General features: G+C 32.0%; 2 protein-coding genes across 11 annotated transcripts in view; one reads left to right on the top strand and one right to left on the bottom strand.

Annotated features, from left to right (window-relative positions):
* Window positions 1-14,368, bottom strand: part of LOC136346978 (adenomatous polyposis coli protein-like) — a 40,276-nt gene extending 25,908 nt beyond the window's left edge. For 3 of the 8 annotated variants that reach the window (XM_066296563.1, XM_066296564.1, XM_066296565.1), the window contains exons 1-4: window positions 14,169-14,367; window positions 10,800-10,956; window positions 1,940-2,014; window positions 31-190 (exon numbers count right to left, since the gene is read on the bottom strand). In XM_066296563.1, coding sequence (XP_066152660.1) covers window positions 31-190; window positions 1,940-2,014; window positions 10,800-10,922 — 358 coding nt within the window. In that variant the 5' untranslated portion in view covers window positions 10,923-10,956; window positions 14,169-14,367. The other 5 variants (XM_066296562.1, XM_066296566.1, XM_066296570.1 and 2 more) reach the window with 5 other exon arrangements.
* A 639-nt stretch (window positions 14,369-15,007) lies between these two features.
* On the top strand, window positions 15,008-18,121 carry LOC136346993 (protein OPI10 homolog). Of its 3 annotated transcripts, none has more exons than XM_066296594.1 (5): window positions 15,008-15,148; window positions 15,379-15,528; window positions 16,971-17,100; window positions 17,452-17,640; window positions 17,788-18,121. In XM_066296594.1, exons 2-5 carry the CDS (start codon window positions 15,493-15,495, stop codon window positions 18,015-18,017), a joined length of 585 nt encoding a protein of 194 aa, XP_066152691.1. In that variant the 5' UTR covers window positions 15,008-15,148; window positions 15,379-15,492; the 3' UTR covers window positions 18,018-18,121. The 3 variants fall into 3 exon arrangements, with proteins under 3 accessions (XP_066152691.1, XP_066152692.1, XP_066152690.1); XM_066296595.1 differs by having other exon boundaries at window positions 15,042-15,152; XM_066296593.1 differs by having other exon boundaries at window positions 15,103-15,306.
* Window positions 18,122-18,958: the final 837 nt, after the last annotated feature.

Below are 18,958 nucleotides of genomic sequence, written 5' to 3'. Positions count from 1 at the left end.
TGTAAAAATTTCTCTACAACAATGATTTACCTGTAGGCGCTTGGCCCTCTGTCCGGATCGTAGCTGTAGGTTCACTGCTCACAGACATCTGAGCAGTACTTCTCAATGACTTGTCCTTTGAGGTACCCAATCGGTATTCATCCTCGCTTGATAAGTGGTCGGGATCAGACATAGATGAGCTTTGATCGTACTGCAATTCGATAAGATTCTTATTTATTTTACGATGGAGAAATGGGACTATGAAGTTTATTCTGGATTCACTGTTTTAGCTAAAATCTATTTTAGTAGAGGATTTAGATAAATGTCAGCGGAAATAGAAAGACGACCTTTCAGGCAAAAGTGTTCTGCAATTTAAAATAGCATATCGGCACCTGGTAACAAAAGTGTGAAACATATTAATTAGGTTTATCATTGTGCTTTAAATGTTTGTAAATATTATAAATACGGACTAACTTTAAGGAAGCTGGACGGTGCCTTTGTAACGTCCAATAGCTTTTACGTAAGCTCAGTGCCTTCCAAAACGTCAATTGAAATGCCGAGGGGGATATTTAAATTGAAGAAATAAAAGATATCTGCCGTTTCCTAATCTGGTTAATTGACTGGTGTAAATAATCGATGTGAAATTTGAACGACAGCAATTCCTGAAAATCTGGTATTTTGTGAAACGGAAACGACAGCTAAACGATTAACCAATATCACATGAGATGAATAATCCTCTATCATATATACATATGTATATCTAATCAGTTTTTCATGGGTTACCATACATACAGAACGGCCAACTGTAACCAAAGTTGTATTACACTCCTTCGTCTCCAGCCCCCCCTAAATAAGAACTTCGATTGGCGCACGATAGGTTCTTTTGAAGAGTATGATAGTCTCTGCTCAAAAGAGCAAAAAAATCGTTATGGATTCAGAACAAAAAAATTAATACAATTTTTTTTATACAATAAACATAAAAAGTTATAATATAAATAAATATAATATTATAAATTTAACTACACAGCAAATTCATTGAAATATTTGTCGAGATTTAGATGTGTTCGAGAGGTAGCTGAAAGGCTGTCGTAACCAGTCAACATCGATACGTGAAAAGATTTACATTAGATAGAAGAAAGAATTGAATAAATATTTATTTCTGGTACTAAATCTCTTTGTGCACATAGAAGTGGCAAGTTTTTAAGGAGATCAATTCAGGATTCAGGGAAAAATAATAAATATAAACGCAAATCAGACCTGTTAGAAAAAATTCCAGACACTACTCGAATTTGCAAGAAAGAAGATAAGCAAGGGTCTAGTATAAAGGTTCCTATATTGCAGTAATTGACCATTTCGGGGCAGATTCGAACGTACCATTTTTTGAAGATACCTTAATTCATCAATATTTTAACAGATTCTGTATATTAAAAAAAAATAACTCAAATACTAAGGTGACTATGAGACAAAGACTAATAATTCTATTCTATAACTAAATTGCCCACATAATTGAAGAAAAACAAAGTTTTCTTGACCACCTTTGCTTCACATATTAAAAAGTTGTTCTTTAGTCATGCAAAACCTTCATTTTATGGACTTTCACCAAACAATAGTAAAGAGCTGAAAATTCTAATAACGTATCAGTGCAATTGCATCGGTAAAACATCTTTGACCAAATTGAAAAACTGCTGGTCACTTGAGGGTGGTGCTGTTTGAAATTAAACTTTATATTTGAGAGAATAGGACCGCTTGTAAACCTTAAAAGCACATCACGTGACGGACCCATTCACAAATTACTGCATGTTCCTCGGCATTTCACCCAATATAATAAATTTTAATTTACATTTACTTGATGACAACCATAAAATTAAATAAATTAATAAATTGTCATAAAGCTTTCTTAACACTGAATCCATTTCAGCTGCATTTTTCCTCATGTGATTAGTGAAAAATTGTAACTTACGTTGGGAGAATTTGACCTGTCATGTTGTCGGTTTAACAGAAGGGATTCCATGGTGTAATCTAAAGGTTTTTCATTCTGGAAAAAAAAATGGAAATGTTTAAAACATATGAAATTGTTAATTTTAGCTGTTTTTCAAAGAGAATAACAAATACAGACAATGTCGTTACGCACTGCCAAAAATTCTAATTGGCTTACAACAATTTTACACTGAAAAATAAGCTCAGTTTTCGTGAGAAGGCAAGATGCTAAGTTTCAAGGTTTTTCCATTATTTATATAGAGGTTCTACAATATTTGAGATAATTATTAAACAGTTCACAACCAGAGGTGCAGCCCGAAAAATTTGAAGTGATAAAATTTGCATAATCCCGGAAAAATATCAGTGTAATTTTCACAACCATTTCATTCAACACATGTAAACTTTACGTTGAAACTAACGGGCTCAACTCGTGTTTGTACATTTTATATAGGGGAAGTCATGTTACACGCAATCACTCATTCAGATTTGTCTTCAAAGTAAACCATGTACATTCACAAAAGTGCACTGAAAACAAATAACGCGTCTTCAGAACAAATCTTAAACCATTCCCATTCAAACTTTATGATACCTATGCTTGTTTATACATGTACTTAAGCTATTTGTGTAAACTGCCACAGTCGACTCTTTATGGCTCTATTTTTATCTAGAATGCGTAAAGATGCAGCTGGCGAATCAATTCTTGCGATCTCGGTTTACCAAAGGATAATCAGAAGAAGAGATATGTAAATATTGATGCCTCAGTTCAGACTCACTATTAATAATGGACTAAACGTGTGGACTTTCGGTATTGGTACGCAAGAAAATTGAAAAGGTTTCGTTGCAACGCAAATGAATTCACCATATAGTCAACAAAAATTGAATCTTGCTTTAGTGCCATGGTTAATTTAGATATGGAAAAGTTTACTTCCCTCATTCCTTCTCATTTTGAATTCCAAGTTGGAAAGGTTTTGACCCGAATAAATTTCCATGATATACGGCACATGCCAATTTTCTATTAAAGAGCTACCAACTCCAACACCGCAAAATACATCGAAGACCATTATGACTTCATCGACACTGGAAAAATAAAATACCTGCAACTTGGAATTATCAATGGCAAGGAAAGAAACCGAGTTTACAAATCTTGCTTTATAGTGCTAAAAATTTTAATAACGAGTCTCGAAGTTAGATCGCTTTGTATAATCCTTCATAACATTGCTAACAGTTAAGGTTGTTCCTTCAATTTAGAAATATATTGCTTTGTCTATTTTGCATTATGTTTATTTACACGACACCACTATCCTGCACTTCTTTAAGAAATTCTTTTGACTTGAGCTTTGACTCTTTCATTCTCCATTACCAAACTATAAATATTTATTACATAGAAGTTATTTATACAAGCGAAATGATGGCATTTATCCCTACAGCAGCATGCGTCCGGAAAATTATTCCAATATTTCACTTTGTGCCTACTTGCGTTAGCACAGATGTTATTTTGGGAGAAGTTGGAAAAAATGTGTCAGGATGTTGAAAAGGTGTTTTTTTTTTTTAAGTTCATGCAAGTATTTTGGCTTCGTCTTAGGATTTTAGGCTGTGAAATACAATAGTGATAGTTTATTTCTCAGTATTTATTATACAGTTTGTGATTTGAATGTGTTAACAATATAAACATAATTAAGCGATATCGTCTTTTTATTTACTCATACGCCCATTTTACATCCAACAATAAACAAATTTTCCAAGGCGATTTAATAAAAGAGCATTTAAATGTTATTAAAAATTATACTAATCAATAATATAACATCACGTTTTATAATAACAGAACGTTTAGAGAAGTATTGGCTTCTTTCCAAACTGTTAACAGTTTCCGTCAAACTGCAGAAGTGTCTGAAAATAATTTCAGGGTTTTCAGTTTTTTTTTTTTTTTTAATCCATTTTGTCTGGAACTGAACTGCCGCCGTTGCTCTCAGAAGAGCGTTTTATTTTTAATCCCATTAAAGTGGCACTTAATAACTGCTTTTTTCTATTGATATTACACAAATGTGATTGACTGGTGCTTCAGGATTAAGATTTAATGCGTTCTTTTGTATAATAGGAATATTTGTTTGTGCAAATGTAAACACGGATGATTTTGGATTTGTACCGTTTGCCACTCTAGCTGACCAACTGGTACTGGCAAATAATTAACTTGCCAGTTGAATGGCTGCGATACCGGAATAACAGATGAGCAATTAATCAACAACACCATAAATGAAGAATCGGTAGTTGCGATGACAGTTTTGAGGTACGAATTCTAGGACTGACATATTTACATGCAGAACGGCTAATCGTAATCACGGGTGAAAAAGGCACATAACTTTGGTGTGGTATATACTGTAACAGTATAGCTATAAGACACTGTTAACCAGTAAAATATCGACTTTTATTAGTTGATTCCACGAGTGCGTTCATAATAAGAAACTCTTCCCCACGTTTGGATATCTGGCAGATTTTCCAAAAAAATGTTAAATAGAAAGAAATTATCATTAGAAAAAATATCGGGGGTCGTGTTGACATTCAAAAACTGGCACTTTTACACTCTAAGAGTGAAATTGTTATACGGTATAGAGTTATAATGAGACCCTTCTCATGTGTATCTTCATGGTCATCTTCATTTTGCATGGTGATTTTTTAAAGCATTTTCTATTGAATTAGATAAATCTAGGGTAAAGACATCACAATGCTGTCTTATGAATATCAATAAGGTATAGATATCGACTGTTTATGTTCTAAATTTGTCAATAGAAAACCGATTGAGAACTATAAGAAAGTTAGAATAATTACCAGATTTCAAACGTTAATAAGTGCAAAATAGACGAAAATTGGTATAGTACGTCCTAAATAGCGTTTTCTTCTGTGTTCTTTATACTCATGGATGTATCTATTCTAAGTAAAATGCAAGGTGACTGATTTGAGGAAAAAAAATTTTTGACTACGCTTCGTGGAAGACTTGGTCGTACGATCAGACGTATAATTGTTATTAAAATTAAATCTTACAACTTTATTATTTACCTTTTTTTCGATAATCTGCCCAACGACAAGATAAAATGATACGTCTTCCATTTCAAATTGAAAAATAAAATTTTTTAAAAAGGTTTTATAGCGGAGGGTGGATAGTGTGCGTAGACAAAATCCGTTTTATTTAACCACTCAGAAGGGAGGAGACGGAAGGGTGATTTAAAAAAAAATGGTCGCATTCGCTGAAACTAAATTGCCTCCAAAAATAACAAATGCCTAAAATTACCTTGTATCATTTTTGCTGGGACCGTCCAATACAAAAGCCCGGAAAAATCTTTAAAATCCTTCAGAAGGAAACAGTTTCCATAAAAGGAAGTTAAGTAGAAGACCTTGCAAACCAAAATGAGTCACCTCTTCAGTCGCAATAACACATGGCAGCAATTAAGCGTAAACGAGGTCTATTATTCCAAACTTGAAATATTAAGTTAAAATATCCCACTAACCAGACTTTTTCAAATATATATGTGAGGCCCACACTCGGAGATTACGACCGGCACGATTATTCAGAGTACACAAAACAGCTGTGCTGCACTGCAGGACGACTGTTGTAGTCGGAACGAAGTGAACGAAAGCAGGAAACTGCGGGAAAGGCTGCCAATACACGATCAGACTTAGTTCATGACTTTTACCTTGCCTTTTTTACCTTGAAATAACGAAACGTTAAAGTAGAATCTTTAGCTTTAACGCTACATAAAGTAAAACCTTAAGAAATGTTTCATTAACATTTTTCACTTTATAAATAAACAAAAAACTAGCAATTAATTCAATTCCTAATAAGTTCAGGATTTTTCAAAATTATAATACTTTACCATTAAAAAAAATCGCGTACAAATTTAAGAAGTTGCACATTACACTAGAATATGGAAAAGCGAGTAGTAGTGGTCAACAAAAAAACTGCTTCTATTTAAACACCATAAAATTGCTACGAGTGACCAGTGTCCTATGGTCGCAATCATATGTATGAAATTAAAAAAAAAAAAAAAAAACTGTTAATCGTGGCAAATCTCTTACCGTCTTCAAAACTTAGGAAAAATTAGTATCAGAAAGAAAATTAACGTAACTGAAGTGCCTGGAATTTCAGCATGTAAAATATGTGAAAAAATCTGAAAACACACTACTTTGAGATTCTCGGTTTCATGGGGATTACCTTCCAGAGCTATCAGTACTTCGCGCATCAACATGCCTGATTGGTTCATTCCTGAACTTATGTCTCTAGACGAACATTTGGAAATCAACTTAATTAGTTTTCCTTTATTGTAAATTCCGAATTGTTGCCTAGTAGAGCGCAAGTAACGCAAGGTTGCGTTGTATGCATGCGTTTATGCTGCTTGAGAGAAGCGTTTGCGCTGAGTCAAACTACTAATCCGATTGAATTAATTTTCCTTATTTAAATAAACGGGAATTTCTGTATTACTTGTGTTCCGAAATACCTTTAACCTAAACTCAAATTTTACAAATGGACTAGAACCCACAATTACGATACTGTGCCTAATCACCGATCTCATTCAAATTATACGAATCATACGTGGGTATTCTTTGGATGCATATATGAAAAGGGCACGTAAAATGGCAGCCACACTTTCATAAAAACAAATTAATTAATTTCGTAAAAAGTTAAAATAAATCACACGAAAAAACAATTTAATGGGATAAAATACCGTTGCGTGTAGGAATGTGTCTTTGGAAGCAGTTTAGTTTAGAGATAACGCGTTGACTGATCCAGATAAAGCAACGTCTGTGGTCTCCTTTAACATGCGCCTGGTCTGAGTGCGACTATTGGCTGCTAGACAGGGGGTGGTTATGAAGAAGGTGGAGGGTGCATCGAATCGTAAAGAATCTCAAAAGGGCACATGCAATTTGAAAATGCATGACAGAATGTATGGAACTCATACTCGAACGGTCCACATAAATTTCGATAGAAATTTTATTCCCCAGTTTCGATCCAAACAACGATTTGGAGTAATGTGGCCAGTTACCGAGGGTATATTTCAATATTAAAATTACGTTACCATTTACGCTTAAAGATCGTTTTTATGTTAATAATTAAGACAATTAACAATTGAGGTAATTAAGATATTAGTCAAAAGCTGCACTAACCTGAATTAAAGTATGCACAGAAACATGCACGCTTTTATCGACCACGTTTAAAGGATAAAGTGAGTTTTAGCGCCAGTAGAATAAATTTTAAATAACAAACTACCTTTAGTTTTTTTTATTGCTAAAGAAACACATTATTAAATAGCATTTGATTCTCTATTTAAATGTATGTATATCTTACGATAAAGTGTATCCGGACACAATCAGGTAAGTATGGAGAAGTAATAGAAAATTAGTAAAGTACCAGTTCAAAAAATAAAAAACTACCTTTAGACAATTAGAATGTCGCCAATGCCTTATAGGCAGGTGCTAAATAATTATTCTCTGACCGTGTAAAATAGAAAATTGCATTAATATCACTTACGAGGTGTATCTCTAATGCATGGCGAACATAAGATATCACAATTTTCCTCATATAGCTCCTTTCAAATTTGATTTGAACCGCGTAATGTTTTATGATAACTGAAAATAACGAAGAAGATCGACAAAGTAGCATTTTTAACCAATTTTAAGACGTACAAATCGCCGGAATAAAGAAAAAACGGAAAAAACAACATTTTAAATTAAAAAAAGTACAAAAAGCACGTTTTTCAGGTACAAAAATCGGTGATAAGTTTTTATTAAAACTCAGGTTTTGAATGGCATCCAGATGGATAATGTGGAAAGTATAGCAATATTATTAAATTTTTAACTCGCAGCTTTTTTAAAAAATCTATATTCAAATAGAGAATCAAACGTTATTTAATAATATGTTTCGTTACCAAAAAAAAAACTAAAGACTTAATATTTATTCTACTTGCGCTAAAACTCACTTTATCCCTTAAATATGATTGATAAAAGCGTGCATGTTTGTAATCCATAATTCAGATTAGTTTAGGTTTTGACTGATTTCTTAATTATCTCAAATCTTAATTGTTTTAATTATTAACATAAGTAGGGCAAGAAGAATTTTGAAATTCATTTCTTCAACTATTTGCCCTCGTTATGTTTAAACCAATCTTGAAATTGAATATACGAGGTGATTCCAATACTAATCTTAAAAACTTTAATGGACGCAAAACTTACAAAAATATATGCAAAAACCAAATATACAGGGTGGCCCATTTGTTCCGGGGTCGGTCTGTAAAAAGTTTATTAATTGTGCGATTTGACCCGGATTTTTTTTTAATTATAGAGCTTGATATACCGCACAGTTTCAGCAAAAATGGCTTGATTGGCGTAAAATTCAAGGCCTACTGTGGCAGTTTCTAGGAGCGAAATTTTAATAAATCATATTAGGGATTTTTTTAGGAAAAATCTGTGCGCGCTACTGGATTGGTCACCCCCCAAAAGGGGCTTATACAAAATTTTATTAAAATATTTTGAGTAATAACGATTTTGTAGAAGATTTCAAAGTGCACCCTCAGTAGTTATTTATTTTCAAAAATTCATAGTAAGCTATGGATAACAAGTGAAGTGTTCAACTGTCAAACAAACGCAACAAATCATCAACAACGCATCAGCAACGATGTTAGAACTCATTTGTACTTAATACAAGTTAAATTATCAATTATTATAATAATGGAAAATTTAAGTGTAAGAGAAAAAACAGAAATTGTTCGTCTTGTTGGCGACAACGTGCGCTCGGCAGCAGAAGCTGCGGCAGAATTCAAAAATCAACAGAATCAGACATCCAAATAGAACCAGTAAGTCGAAGTAACGAGGCAAAATGGACGCCATGGACTCTTTCTTCAAATAACAACCAAATTTTGCAATATTTTAACGATAATCCCCGAAATAGTATTATAATGGCTAGTTTGGACCTTAATATACCCAGAGAAAGTATAAAAATATGTAAGCATGTACCCAGTGTTCATTTTTAATTCTTCTACAAAATCGTTATTACTCAAAATTTTTCATTAAAAATTTGTACAGGCCCTGTTTTAAGGGTGGCTAATCCAGTGACGTGCACAGATTTTTTTGAAAAAAATCGCTAATATGATTTAATAAAATTTCGCTCCTAGAAACCGTGACATTAGGCCTTGAATTTTACGTCGACCAGGCCATTTTTGCTGAAAATATGCAGTTCATCAAGCTCTATAATTAAAAAAAAAAAATTCCGGCTAAATCGCACAATCAAACTTTTTACAGACTGACCCCAAAATAAACGGGTCACACTGTGGAATGGAAAATTTTTATTTGTTTAAATTTATAACTTTTGTCGTTTTTGACAAATTTCACTAAAATACCTGGCATATGGATTTGGACAGTTTTACAATCTACACCTCAGACTTTTTTCCATTATGATATTTCTGAGGATAAGCACCCTTCAAACACCCCAACCTTTTTTTCTCGTACTTCGCTTTTATATTCATTTGAAGATTTACATTTCTTAGGATCATATTCTTATGATTTAAGAATGTTGTTCTAAACAGAGATTGGAACGGTAAAACGGAGGATGACCAGACAAAAAAAAATAGAAAATAAAAGTAATCTTGAAAGCTACTAGTCCAAATGAACCTTTTTTTCTCAATTCTTTGAGTGTGGCCGTATATTAAACATTCCCGATTAAAATTTAAATTACCGTGTATTACCCTGTATGAATAATTGAATTTATATCGCTTTTTAAAGGATTATTCAAGTTAGCTTAGGTTATTTGAAAATTACTATAAAGTTAGTAATTCACATACTTTCTGCTTTAAAAACCAAACTAAAAGCCAACAAAACACCAATCTGTTTCCCTTCAATCTTTCGTTGGAAATAAAAAAATGATAAAGTTTAATTAACGTTTCTGACTTATGTTCAAACATCAGTACTCGTCATTGCAGCAAGCCTATGCCAACAAATGCACAAATCCAGCAGTACTACTTATCATAGTGTTAATGCGCGTTACAAGTAAGGCAAACATTGAATTGAAATTTGTGCATTGTAAGTAAAAACTATGGTACTATTTACTTACCTGAGGGTAATGTTTGCAGATGATGACGAAAACACAATACAAAATTACTATTTTGGATTATTAAGAGTGGATAGCTTTTATCTCCAAATTATACTTGATAATTAATTAAAATTGTGTTGAACAGAAATGAATACATACCATTCTATACGAAAAATAAAGTAGGGGGAATAAAATCAATAATTCAACTGATAACCCAATACACGGAACTAATGGTTCCTTGATTTTGTAGACAAATTGTAAAGTACGCGGAAAATTCACATTTCACAATGAACTAAATTGGTTCATGAAAATAGACGATCTATTTGATAATTATCGAAATATTCGAGATGTGAACGTTGAATATCTGAAATATTGAAGATAATTTTTGGCCTGAAAAAAATATAAGAGTTTTTCAAATAGTTTTTATTTTTCAGGAAAGTTTGTATTCCGGCGCAGCAATTTTCTACATTATTCTGTTGGCGAAGATCTTTATGAAAATATCTTGTATTTTTTCTTGTTATCCTTTAAATGACATTAGTGATGGTTTTAAAACAACCGTCGCTATCAGATGCGGAAGTTTATTAGAACCATTAACGAACTGTGCATCACTATTTCTAGAATTAAATCCGCTTTTGCTTTTTTTTATTCATGAAAGGGTGCCAAAATATTTTGAAATACGAGACGTCAAAAATAACGGAAAAATACACTTTTTGGATTATTTCTTGTAAGCAGTTATACAATAATGAATACAGAAACTAAAGTGACAACTCACCTGTATTGATTGAGAAGAGTTTCCAATTAAAGGACGAGCTAGCTGTTGGACACGTTGGGCCTTACGCCTAAGGCCGCGTACCTCGGCCAGCAATGCTTCATATTGCGAAACTGGTAGAGACATGACTTAATAGGAAAGTCAGTCCCATCAGTTTACACTGAAAACAACAATATTTATTGAAATATAATCGAAAACATAACAAATGACGAAAAAAAATTTGTTTCAATGACAATTGAAGTTTTAGGGGGCATTGGAATGTGGCAAAATGGTTATTTTCATACGTCCGGCGATCAAGTACAAGTTACGGTTTTACTTTTGTGTTTTAGGTCCCAAAAGTGCCATTTTACGTCCCCAAATGATAGTGCACAAGAATTCATTAAATATTATTTATTATTCAGTAATAAGTATTAAATAATGTTTTTCGATACACAGGACGACTTTTTTTCTGTTGGCAGTGTTAGAAAGTCGGTTAAATGAACAAACATTTGCAATTTTTAGGGAGTAATACGCAATTTAAATCAACCCACTGCATTTGGTACCTCTGGCTATTTTAGAACTGTCGTTGTAATGGCTTTGGTCCATATTTCTAGATATGATTTACGAATTTTAAATTTTTTCGACAGTTAAAAATATTACAGTGTATTTAACCAAAGTTGTCATTCATTATGAAGACAAAAAAAATACACCGTGTCTAAAAATCATTTCTGGCAGAATCAGTGGCGTAGACTTGAACATTGACGTTATATCTAGAACAATGATGACGTCAAAGGTAAAAATATCCAATCAAAATGTATGGAATTTTAAACAAAAGCCGATATGGCTAAGTATTTTTTATTATTTTAACTCCTGACCGAGAAAATAAATTTATTCTATTCTATATATACCCATTGTAGAATATGACATGAAATACACTAAAATTATGTGACTAGTGGCAAGTTAGTATATTTTTTTTCCTATATGCTATTTCATTTCAATTTGGGTTTCTTCACATGGATATATTGTCCCATTTTAAATAAATAACCTCATTTGGTGGCCGACGAAGGATTACCTCTCATACAACAGTGAATGTATTTTTTATATACTCTGTATGGTAGCTCCAACAAAATTTTTAAACATTCAGAACTTTAGGCTACAAAAAGATAATCTTGATTGATGATGATAGATTGGATTAAGGAAAAGTCAAAAGTTAACAGATCAGTAAACAGAAAACATATATATGGTGCTTTGACATTATATAGCACATTTGATTATGTGCAAACATAGTTTACAGCAAAACTCAGTTTTCTCAACAAAACAGAAACACAGTAAATGCAAGTCAGTAAAAGCCCAATTTCCTCTATAATCTCCAATTTATTGCGTGGTGTCACGCTGACTTGTTACTGTTGAGCATGCCGCATTGTGAGGTCACACCACTATGAAAGTGTTTCGCGCATATAAGAATTTTGATTTTTCTTTCGAGATTTTCTGTGTTTTTAGATGACAATGTCTCTACAGTGATGCTTGTAGGGCAAAAAACTTAACGAAAAAGTATAAGAACTTTTCCAGAGATTTCTTGCAATGGGCATTTTCAGACAAGCCTGCATTACAATGACACTTTGGTTAGCTTTTACATTAGCCAACATGAAATATATCATAAAATTTTAGAAAATTCTTGGTACCTGAATCCGTATCAAACAATTTTCTCTAAGACTAGTCAACAGTTCGAATAAGTAGTAAATAGTGGCTTACTTTCAATTTGAGTAACTAAGGGTTATAACAAACTATACTAGGTAATAGTTATTGACATTCACCATATTGATGCATTCATCACATACCATTCCTTGTTTAATTTTAAGACGGGTATTTCATATTAATATAAATCTGGTTCCCAAGATACAGGGTGTCAAATTTTGACAATGGCTTCAAATTTACATATCTTTGTTTTTGCACTAAAGACAAGGTTTCAATTCAACAAGTTCCATAAACTCACTAGGTTATACATAGAACCTATCATTTTATAACATTTCCTGCACATAAAGTACAAAGTATCATTAAGTCAGCTCTGAAAAATATGAGAAAACTGGTTTTTGACACCAACACACTGAATAAATTTTCTATTTAGCATATTTCTGACAGTCAAATTTTAATTTTAACTTAATCTTTGTTTTTTTTTAAGAATACATTATTTGATAGGTGTGGCATGTTGAAAATTTCAACAAGATACCAACACGTAACTTAATTTACATGAGATTTTACTTCTATGGCCATGACTACTCTATAAGGGTCTATAAGGGATATAGTAGGATTCCTATTGTAAAAAGAGTGTACGAAATTGGTGACATATGTTTATTGGATATCAAATATTTAAATTAATAAGGCTAATGAACAGATAACTAAAGAAAATGAAACCTAAGTTGACTGTAAATGGAACATTTCATTTTTAGATATAATTTTAAATTGTAAATTTTGATTTTGAGCGTTATTAGGAAATGAAACTTTAAGAGTGTGTGTAAGTGAAAAATATTAATTACAGAAAAAACTTCTGTAATAAGAAATGTCACTGACAGTTTTAACCCTGAAAAATATTCATTTTGCAAATAATTGTAACTGACAAAATTGAATTTTAAGATCAAAAATGAAAGATGCAAAATTTTTTATGTTTGATCTTAAACATTTAGCAAAAAAGTATATATTTTTGCCATTGGTGAGAGATATTGGGTGCAGGATTGCCTGAAAGATGGAAGTCAATTAAAGGAAAAACTGCAAATGACTGACTAACATTGGTTGTATCAGCTAGTCAGAAAACACCCATATTGTCGCTTTTTGAGTTTTCACCCAAAAAGAAAGAACTTATTTTGCTACTCAAGCCTTACATATCTAAGTAAATACTCTTGGAGATATCACAAAAGTAAACAAGCCATGATTTGTAATGATTTGGTATGAAATTCAGTCCATGCAATAGGAAAAAAAATGGACAATCATTACATAGGTACCCAGATATAAAATTCTACATGGAGCTATAGATTCTTGTAATTGTAACATTTGGCAACCCACATAGTTCATTTTGTATGTCTCTAAATCGCCAACTGACACTAAAATTTGAAGCTGAAATTCCGTGTTCAGAATTTTCAATTTACTGTTTTTCTTGGTTCTAAAATTCAAATATCGATTTTGTTTACGCCTGCGTGGGAGTAAAGTGGCATGCTTTTTCTCCTCATAAAATTTGATTACTCCTAACACAAATCGCTAAAAAACCACAACATGTAGTAGCGAAAGAAGTTATAAAGAGATATGTGAAAATTCCTTGGACATACTTAATATGATGAAAAAAAAAATAGAAAAATTATGAACTTTCATTAAAGAATAGTCTAAACTAAACAGCATTCTTACCATGACTCGATCCAACCAGAAACCGAAATTAGCAATAATCGTTGCAGAATAACATGTAAACATTTAGTCACAAAACGGCACTTTCTCTACAGTTTCACTAATAAACACTTCATATTTCCACTAGTTTCTAAGTTTTTCTTTCACATTTTCATTTTAGACCTTTCTACTATGCTCGGGGAAAACAGAATTAGAACGGATTACAATGCGCAAACGCAAGCACATGGCAGTCAACAGATCATCAGTCATGACACTATGACACTTGTGCATTGCCAGCTCAACTTTATTTCGGAGTTTTAACGCCCACTTTTTGATGCAACTTTTCATGTAAGCGTTAACCCCAATTTACTCTATCTTTGCCAATAAAATAATAATAAATATACAGAAACTTTGTCGGCGACACTGAAATGGCTATTGGTTGCATTGTAAGAACATTAAGGTGGGGTGTTACCAATGTGCCCGCAAAGTTGTTAATTCGACTATATCGACATTAGTCGTATGTGTTAATTTTTCTGGGGCAGAAAATTAATGGCGCTTTCAAAATTATACAACAGTGTTGGACAAATCAGTACATTGAACAGTCGGGCAGACTAGGACTAATCGGTTGCGAAAGTAGCAAGCGGCTTGCAGTTACTTGTTTCAACAATATGCTCGCGCCAACCAATATTGATAATATTTTTATGAGTCCAGAAACTTAAATGTAGAATTGGTATAAAAACATTCTTTACATTCAGCTAATATTAAGAATCAATCTTTAATTTTCGTTCATAGATTTCTGAGTAACTTTGGTAGCAAGCCGCCGACCACAACGGAACATTTCACCTTGTCGCGATCGATCGTCAAATATACTTCTATGTTCTATTTTTCCGTTCGGTATTTGACATATGTCACTGTCATTGTCTATGATTCTAAAAATAGAGGGCAACACAAACAAGTAGCTGGTTAGCCGGACAAATGAGCAAAACGAAAGAGAAATGAGCACGGTAGGTGAGGAAGTAGAGGGAATTAAAATGGTTAAAAGTAAAATCAATTAAATAAGTTTAAACGTAAAAAAATTTAATTCAATAATTCGGTATTGGTGAATCTACACGAGTGAATGATACATTCGCGGATCGAATAAAATCATTTATTATTTGATTTGGTTAGTACATGTGTACCTATTTCAAGGTTTTGTGCCGCTAAGATTTGCTACTAAGGTTCTAATTTATTATAGAAGTGTTGCTGCAGTTGATCATCTTCCAAACTAAGGTCCAGTGGCCGTTTTGTCATAATAGTGGGACTGGACTTGAGCTAACTACCTGTTTCCAAGTTAATTTCAAACAAAGTCATGGCTATGTTTGGTGTGATTGTATCTGGGAGATTGGTATGTACCTATCAAAATAATTTTATTGTGGATTTGAAAGGGAAATAAAGGCAGCACACATTAATATTTAGGGTGTGCATCAATTCTGTCAGTTGCACCTCTATCTGAGAAACAAAAAGTCTCTCCTAAGATTTTTCTTTTTAAAATATTGGGAATTAGGTGATAAGTTGATTGATAAGTTGCCCACTGTTTAGTGATAAATATCCCAGATATTTCCTAATAAAAAATGTTAAGAAATTTTTACATTAACATTTGCAGTGTTTTAAAATATCTTTTTCATGTATTGTAAATTAATAGAAGCAAGTACTCATGTAGATACCTTTAGAACATTAAAAATATCTCTCTTAAAGAATACTTCCTTAGGTGTTTATCCCTTGGATCAGTCATGTTTGTTGAGTTCTGTGTTTATATGTTTTACATTTTGAATATATGTGAATTAGACAATTTCCTGTGGTCCAGGTATTTCTAATTTAGTTTTAAATTAGAAATACCTGGATTTAGTTTCATGAATAGTACTTGTAACTATTGAAACTGTCAATTTCTTATTTATTTTTCCCTGCCTTACCCTTATCAAATCTTGTATTATAAAAGATAACTCTTTTATTTGTTAAACCTAGACTTCAATCACTTATGTTTTATTGATTTTCAAAGTTTTACTATAATCTATTTTTAAAGATGTTTATATACATGGTGATTCAAAAATTCATTGCAAAAAAATGAATGGCGTATTTTTGAGGCCAAAATACAACCTTTTCTTTATAAAAATAAGTCTGTAGATTCTTATTTTTGAATATACAGAGTGTTGAAGTGTTGGGATTGTCAAAATTCATTATAGGCTATGACTGTGTAGTTTGACAATTCTACTCATTTTTCATTTTTAGGAAGAAAATATCTTATTATGTCTTCAAAAATACACCCATAAATTCTTTGTAATAAGTTTTGAATCATTCTATATATTTAACATTATTTTGAACTTTACAAAAAAATGTATTTATATCAACTTTTCATATTTAGGCTCTACTATAACTATAGGCTCCATGGGCTTATACCAACAAATTTTGATATGATAAATTAATTATAACAAATAATATAATAAAACATGTTAATAATTTATTGATATAAAAATTAATTTTCATGGAAATTTTACATCTCTACCAGTATAAATAAGATTCTCTGTATTAAGAATGAAAATTAACACTATTTATTCTTTTTTAATTTTAATTAGGAATTTTTAATAAGATTCAACTTGCTAATTTTGGTTATATTTTATAATAAACTGATGGTGAGCTGGCCAAATGATTTACCATTTATTGTTAACATAAAAGCTCAGAAAAGTATGAATTTTGTGATGATAGTTTTACTTTTTGTGGTATAAACAGAAATATTTTAGTTATATTGAAATTAACTTGAATGTACATTTTATTTTGTCCTATACTTTCCAGGTTCAAACAGAGTTTCAGCAAATCAATGAGAAACAATGTGTTACAACAATAACAGATGCAGACAACATTAATCACATAGTTGTTTTTCTCACAGGAAGCATACCTTTCCCAGAAGGCACTGCTGGACAAGGTACTGTTGTTATTCTATATATTTATTTACTTTATTATTATATTGGTTATGTAAAATAATATGCCCAATATGTCTCAAGTAGCTCTACAAGTTGTTGTTTATGTTTATTTTACTGTAAAATTTGTTTCTGTCATTTGTTTTCTAACTAGTTTTCTATCTCCACTTTAATAATTCTAAAAGATAAATGAAAATGTAAAATTAATTTAAAAATATAAAAGGACACTGCTAAAAGAGGCACGCTTAGTCATGTGTAATTCAACTACCAACAGCTTTTCCTGTTACCTCCCTGTGTGACATTGTCACTTTGATGTTTTCAGCAAATTCTAAAAATTTTATGAATTTTCTTTTCAGTATTCTTCAGCTGGCCAGATCCCAATGCTCCACCCAACTGGCAGTTACTGGGATACATCTCAAATAACAAACCCTCAGCAATTTATAAAATATCTAACTTAAAAAGGTTACATGAGATGGGAGATTATTCAAATCTGATGTTCGGCCAGTCCCACATAGTCCATAATGCACAAATAGGAATAAGCATAGGTAATTAATTAATCTTCATTAGTTCCCGAAGAATTTGTGCAAGATATTAGTCAAAAATACGATAAGTTTAGATAAAAATGTTTTTGACTAAAATTTTTGCTTATTACGGATGCATAGCTTTGTATTACACTTAATTTTACTCTGTAGAGCCGTTTGGAAATATCCAGGAAGTTCCATCCCCTGAGGGCCCTGACGTCCAAGTCACCTTTGCCCAGAAAATGTTAAAAAGCTTTATGGACTATGTTTTATCGTATTCAATAACGCAGGCAAACATGATTCCAGACCCAACGGCTACTTACGTTCCTTTGTCAACTGTGCAGAACTGGTACACAAACTTTGAGAGAAGATTGGCGCAGCATCCTAATTTTTGGAAGTGATGAAATCATGTGTGTTATAGATTCATCAATATTTCATTCACTTATATCAAGTATCATGTTCAGTTTATATCACTGCTAAGTTTTAATTATAAAATAATCTGTCACTTTGCTTTAGATCCTACGTTACCTATGTTAAGCGATAGTATCCTTATATATTGCAATGAGAGGAAGAGTGATATACTTAAATTTTTCTGGAGATTGCGTAGAAACAGCTTGTCAAATATTGGGAAAAACTTGAGGCTGGAACTGATCTGTGCGATCTCTAGAAGCAGAATACATTCGGATGAAAAGAGATGAAGTGAACAGACGGCGTATCAAGACTTCATGCTTCTATTCCAGCCAGGTTACTTTGTTAAAGCAAACCTTTTGGGCCATTATTTGGGCAATCGAGGTTTGTTTGAGTTTTTCCCTGACCATCATCAGCTTGATTTTGCTAAATACGCCCATATGTATATTTTTAAATCATTTTTGGTTTCTATTTGGCCTTCTAAGAACAATGAGCTATATAATGTAAGATAAGAAATCGATTCATATGCGAAAAATTTTTAAATGAATTAATACATACGTCCCTTTTATATACTTCTATATTGTTTTCACATAAGTTTTTTGTCTGCCTAATTTTTTAATAGAGTGAGCCTTTAACTTAATATCATAAGGTGTTCTCGGATTCGAGAGGTATTCATCTTCAAGTTTTGTATAAATACTGTAAAAGCATTTTCAATTATATTATAATACTATAATAACAAATATTTTAATAACATTTGTTAGATTCTAAACTACATTATGAATTTACTTCGCATATAGATAATTGTTCCATAAGCAAAGTTAGTTAAACATATTTGCTGTGGTGAAGAAATTAAATGTTAGGATAAAAAAAATACTGTTCGCTATTTTTATTAAAAAGTTTTGAGTTAAAGAAAACCTTATGGGAATGATGGTCA

The sequence above is a fragment of the Euwallacea fornicatus genome, chromosome 25, assembly GCF_040115645.1.
Source record: "Euwallacea fornicatus isolate EFF26 chromosome 25, ASM4011564v1, whole genome shotgun sequence".
Taxonomy (NCBI): Eukaryota; Metazoa; Arthropoda; class Insecta; order Coleoptera; family Curculionidae; genus Euwallacea; species Euwallacea fornicatus.
This window is presented reverse-complemented; position numbering and strand designations above follow the sequence as displayed.

Excerpts from the sequence above, each read along its gene's own strand:
- LOC136346993 (XM_066296594.1), top strand. The coding sequence starts at position 15,493 with ATGGCTATGTTTGGTGTGATTGTATCTGGGAGATTG. Across the intron at positions 17,101-17,451 it reads AGAAGGCACTGCTGGACAAG|TATTCTTCAGCTGGCCAGAT; the intron begins GTACTGTTGTTA and ends TTTTCTTTTCAG. Across the intron at positions 17,641-17,787 it reads ACAAATAGGAATAAGCATAG|AGCCGTTTGGAAATATCCAG; the intron begins GTAATTAATTAA and ends TTTACTCTGTAG.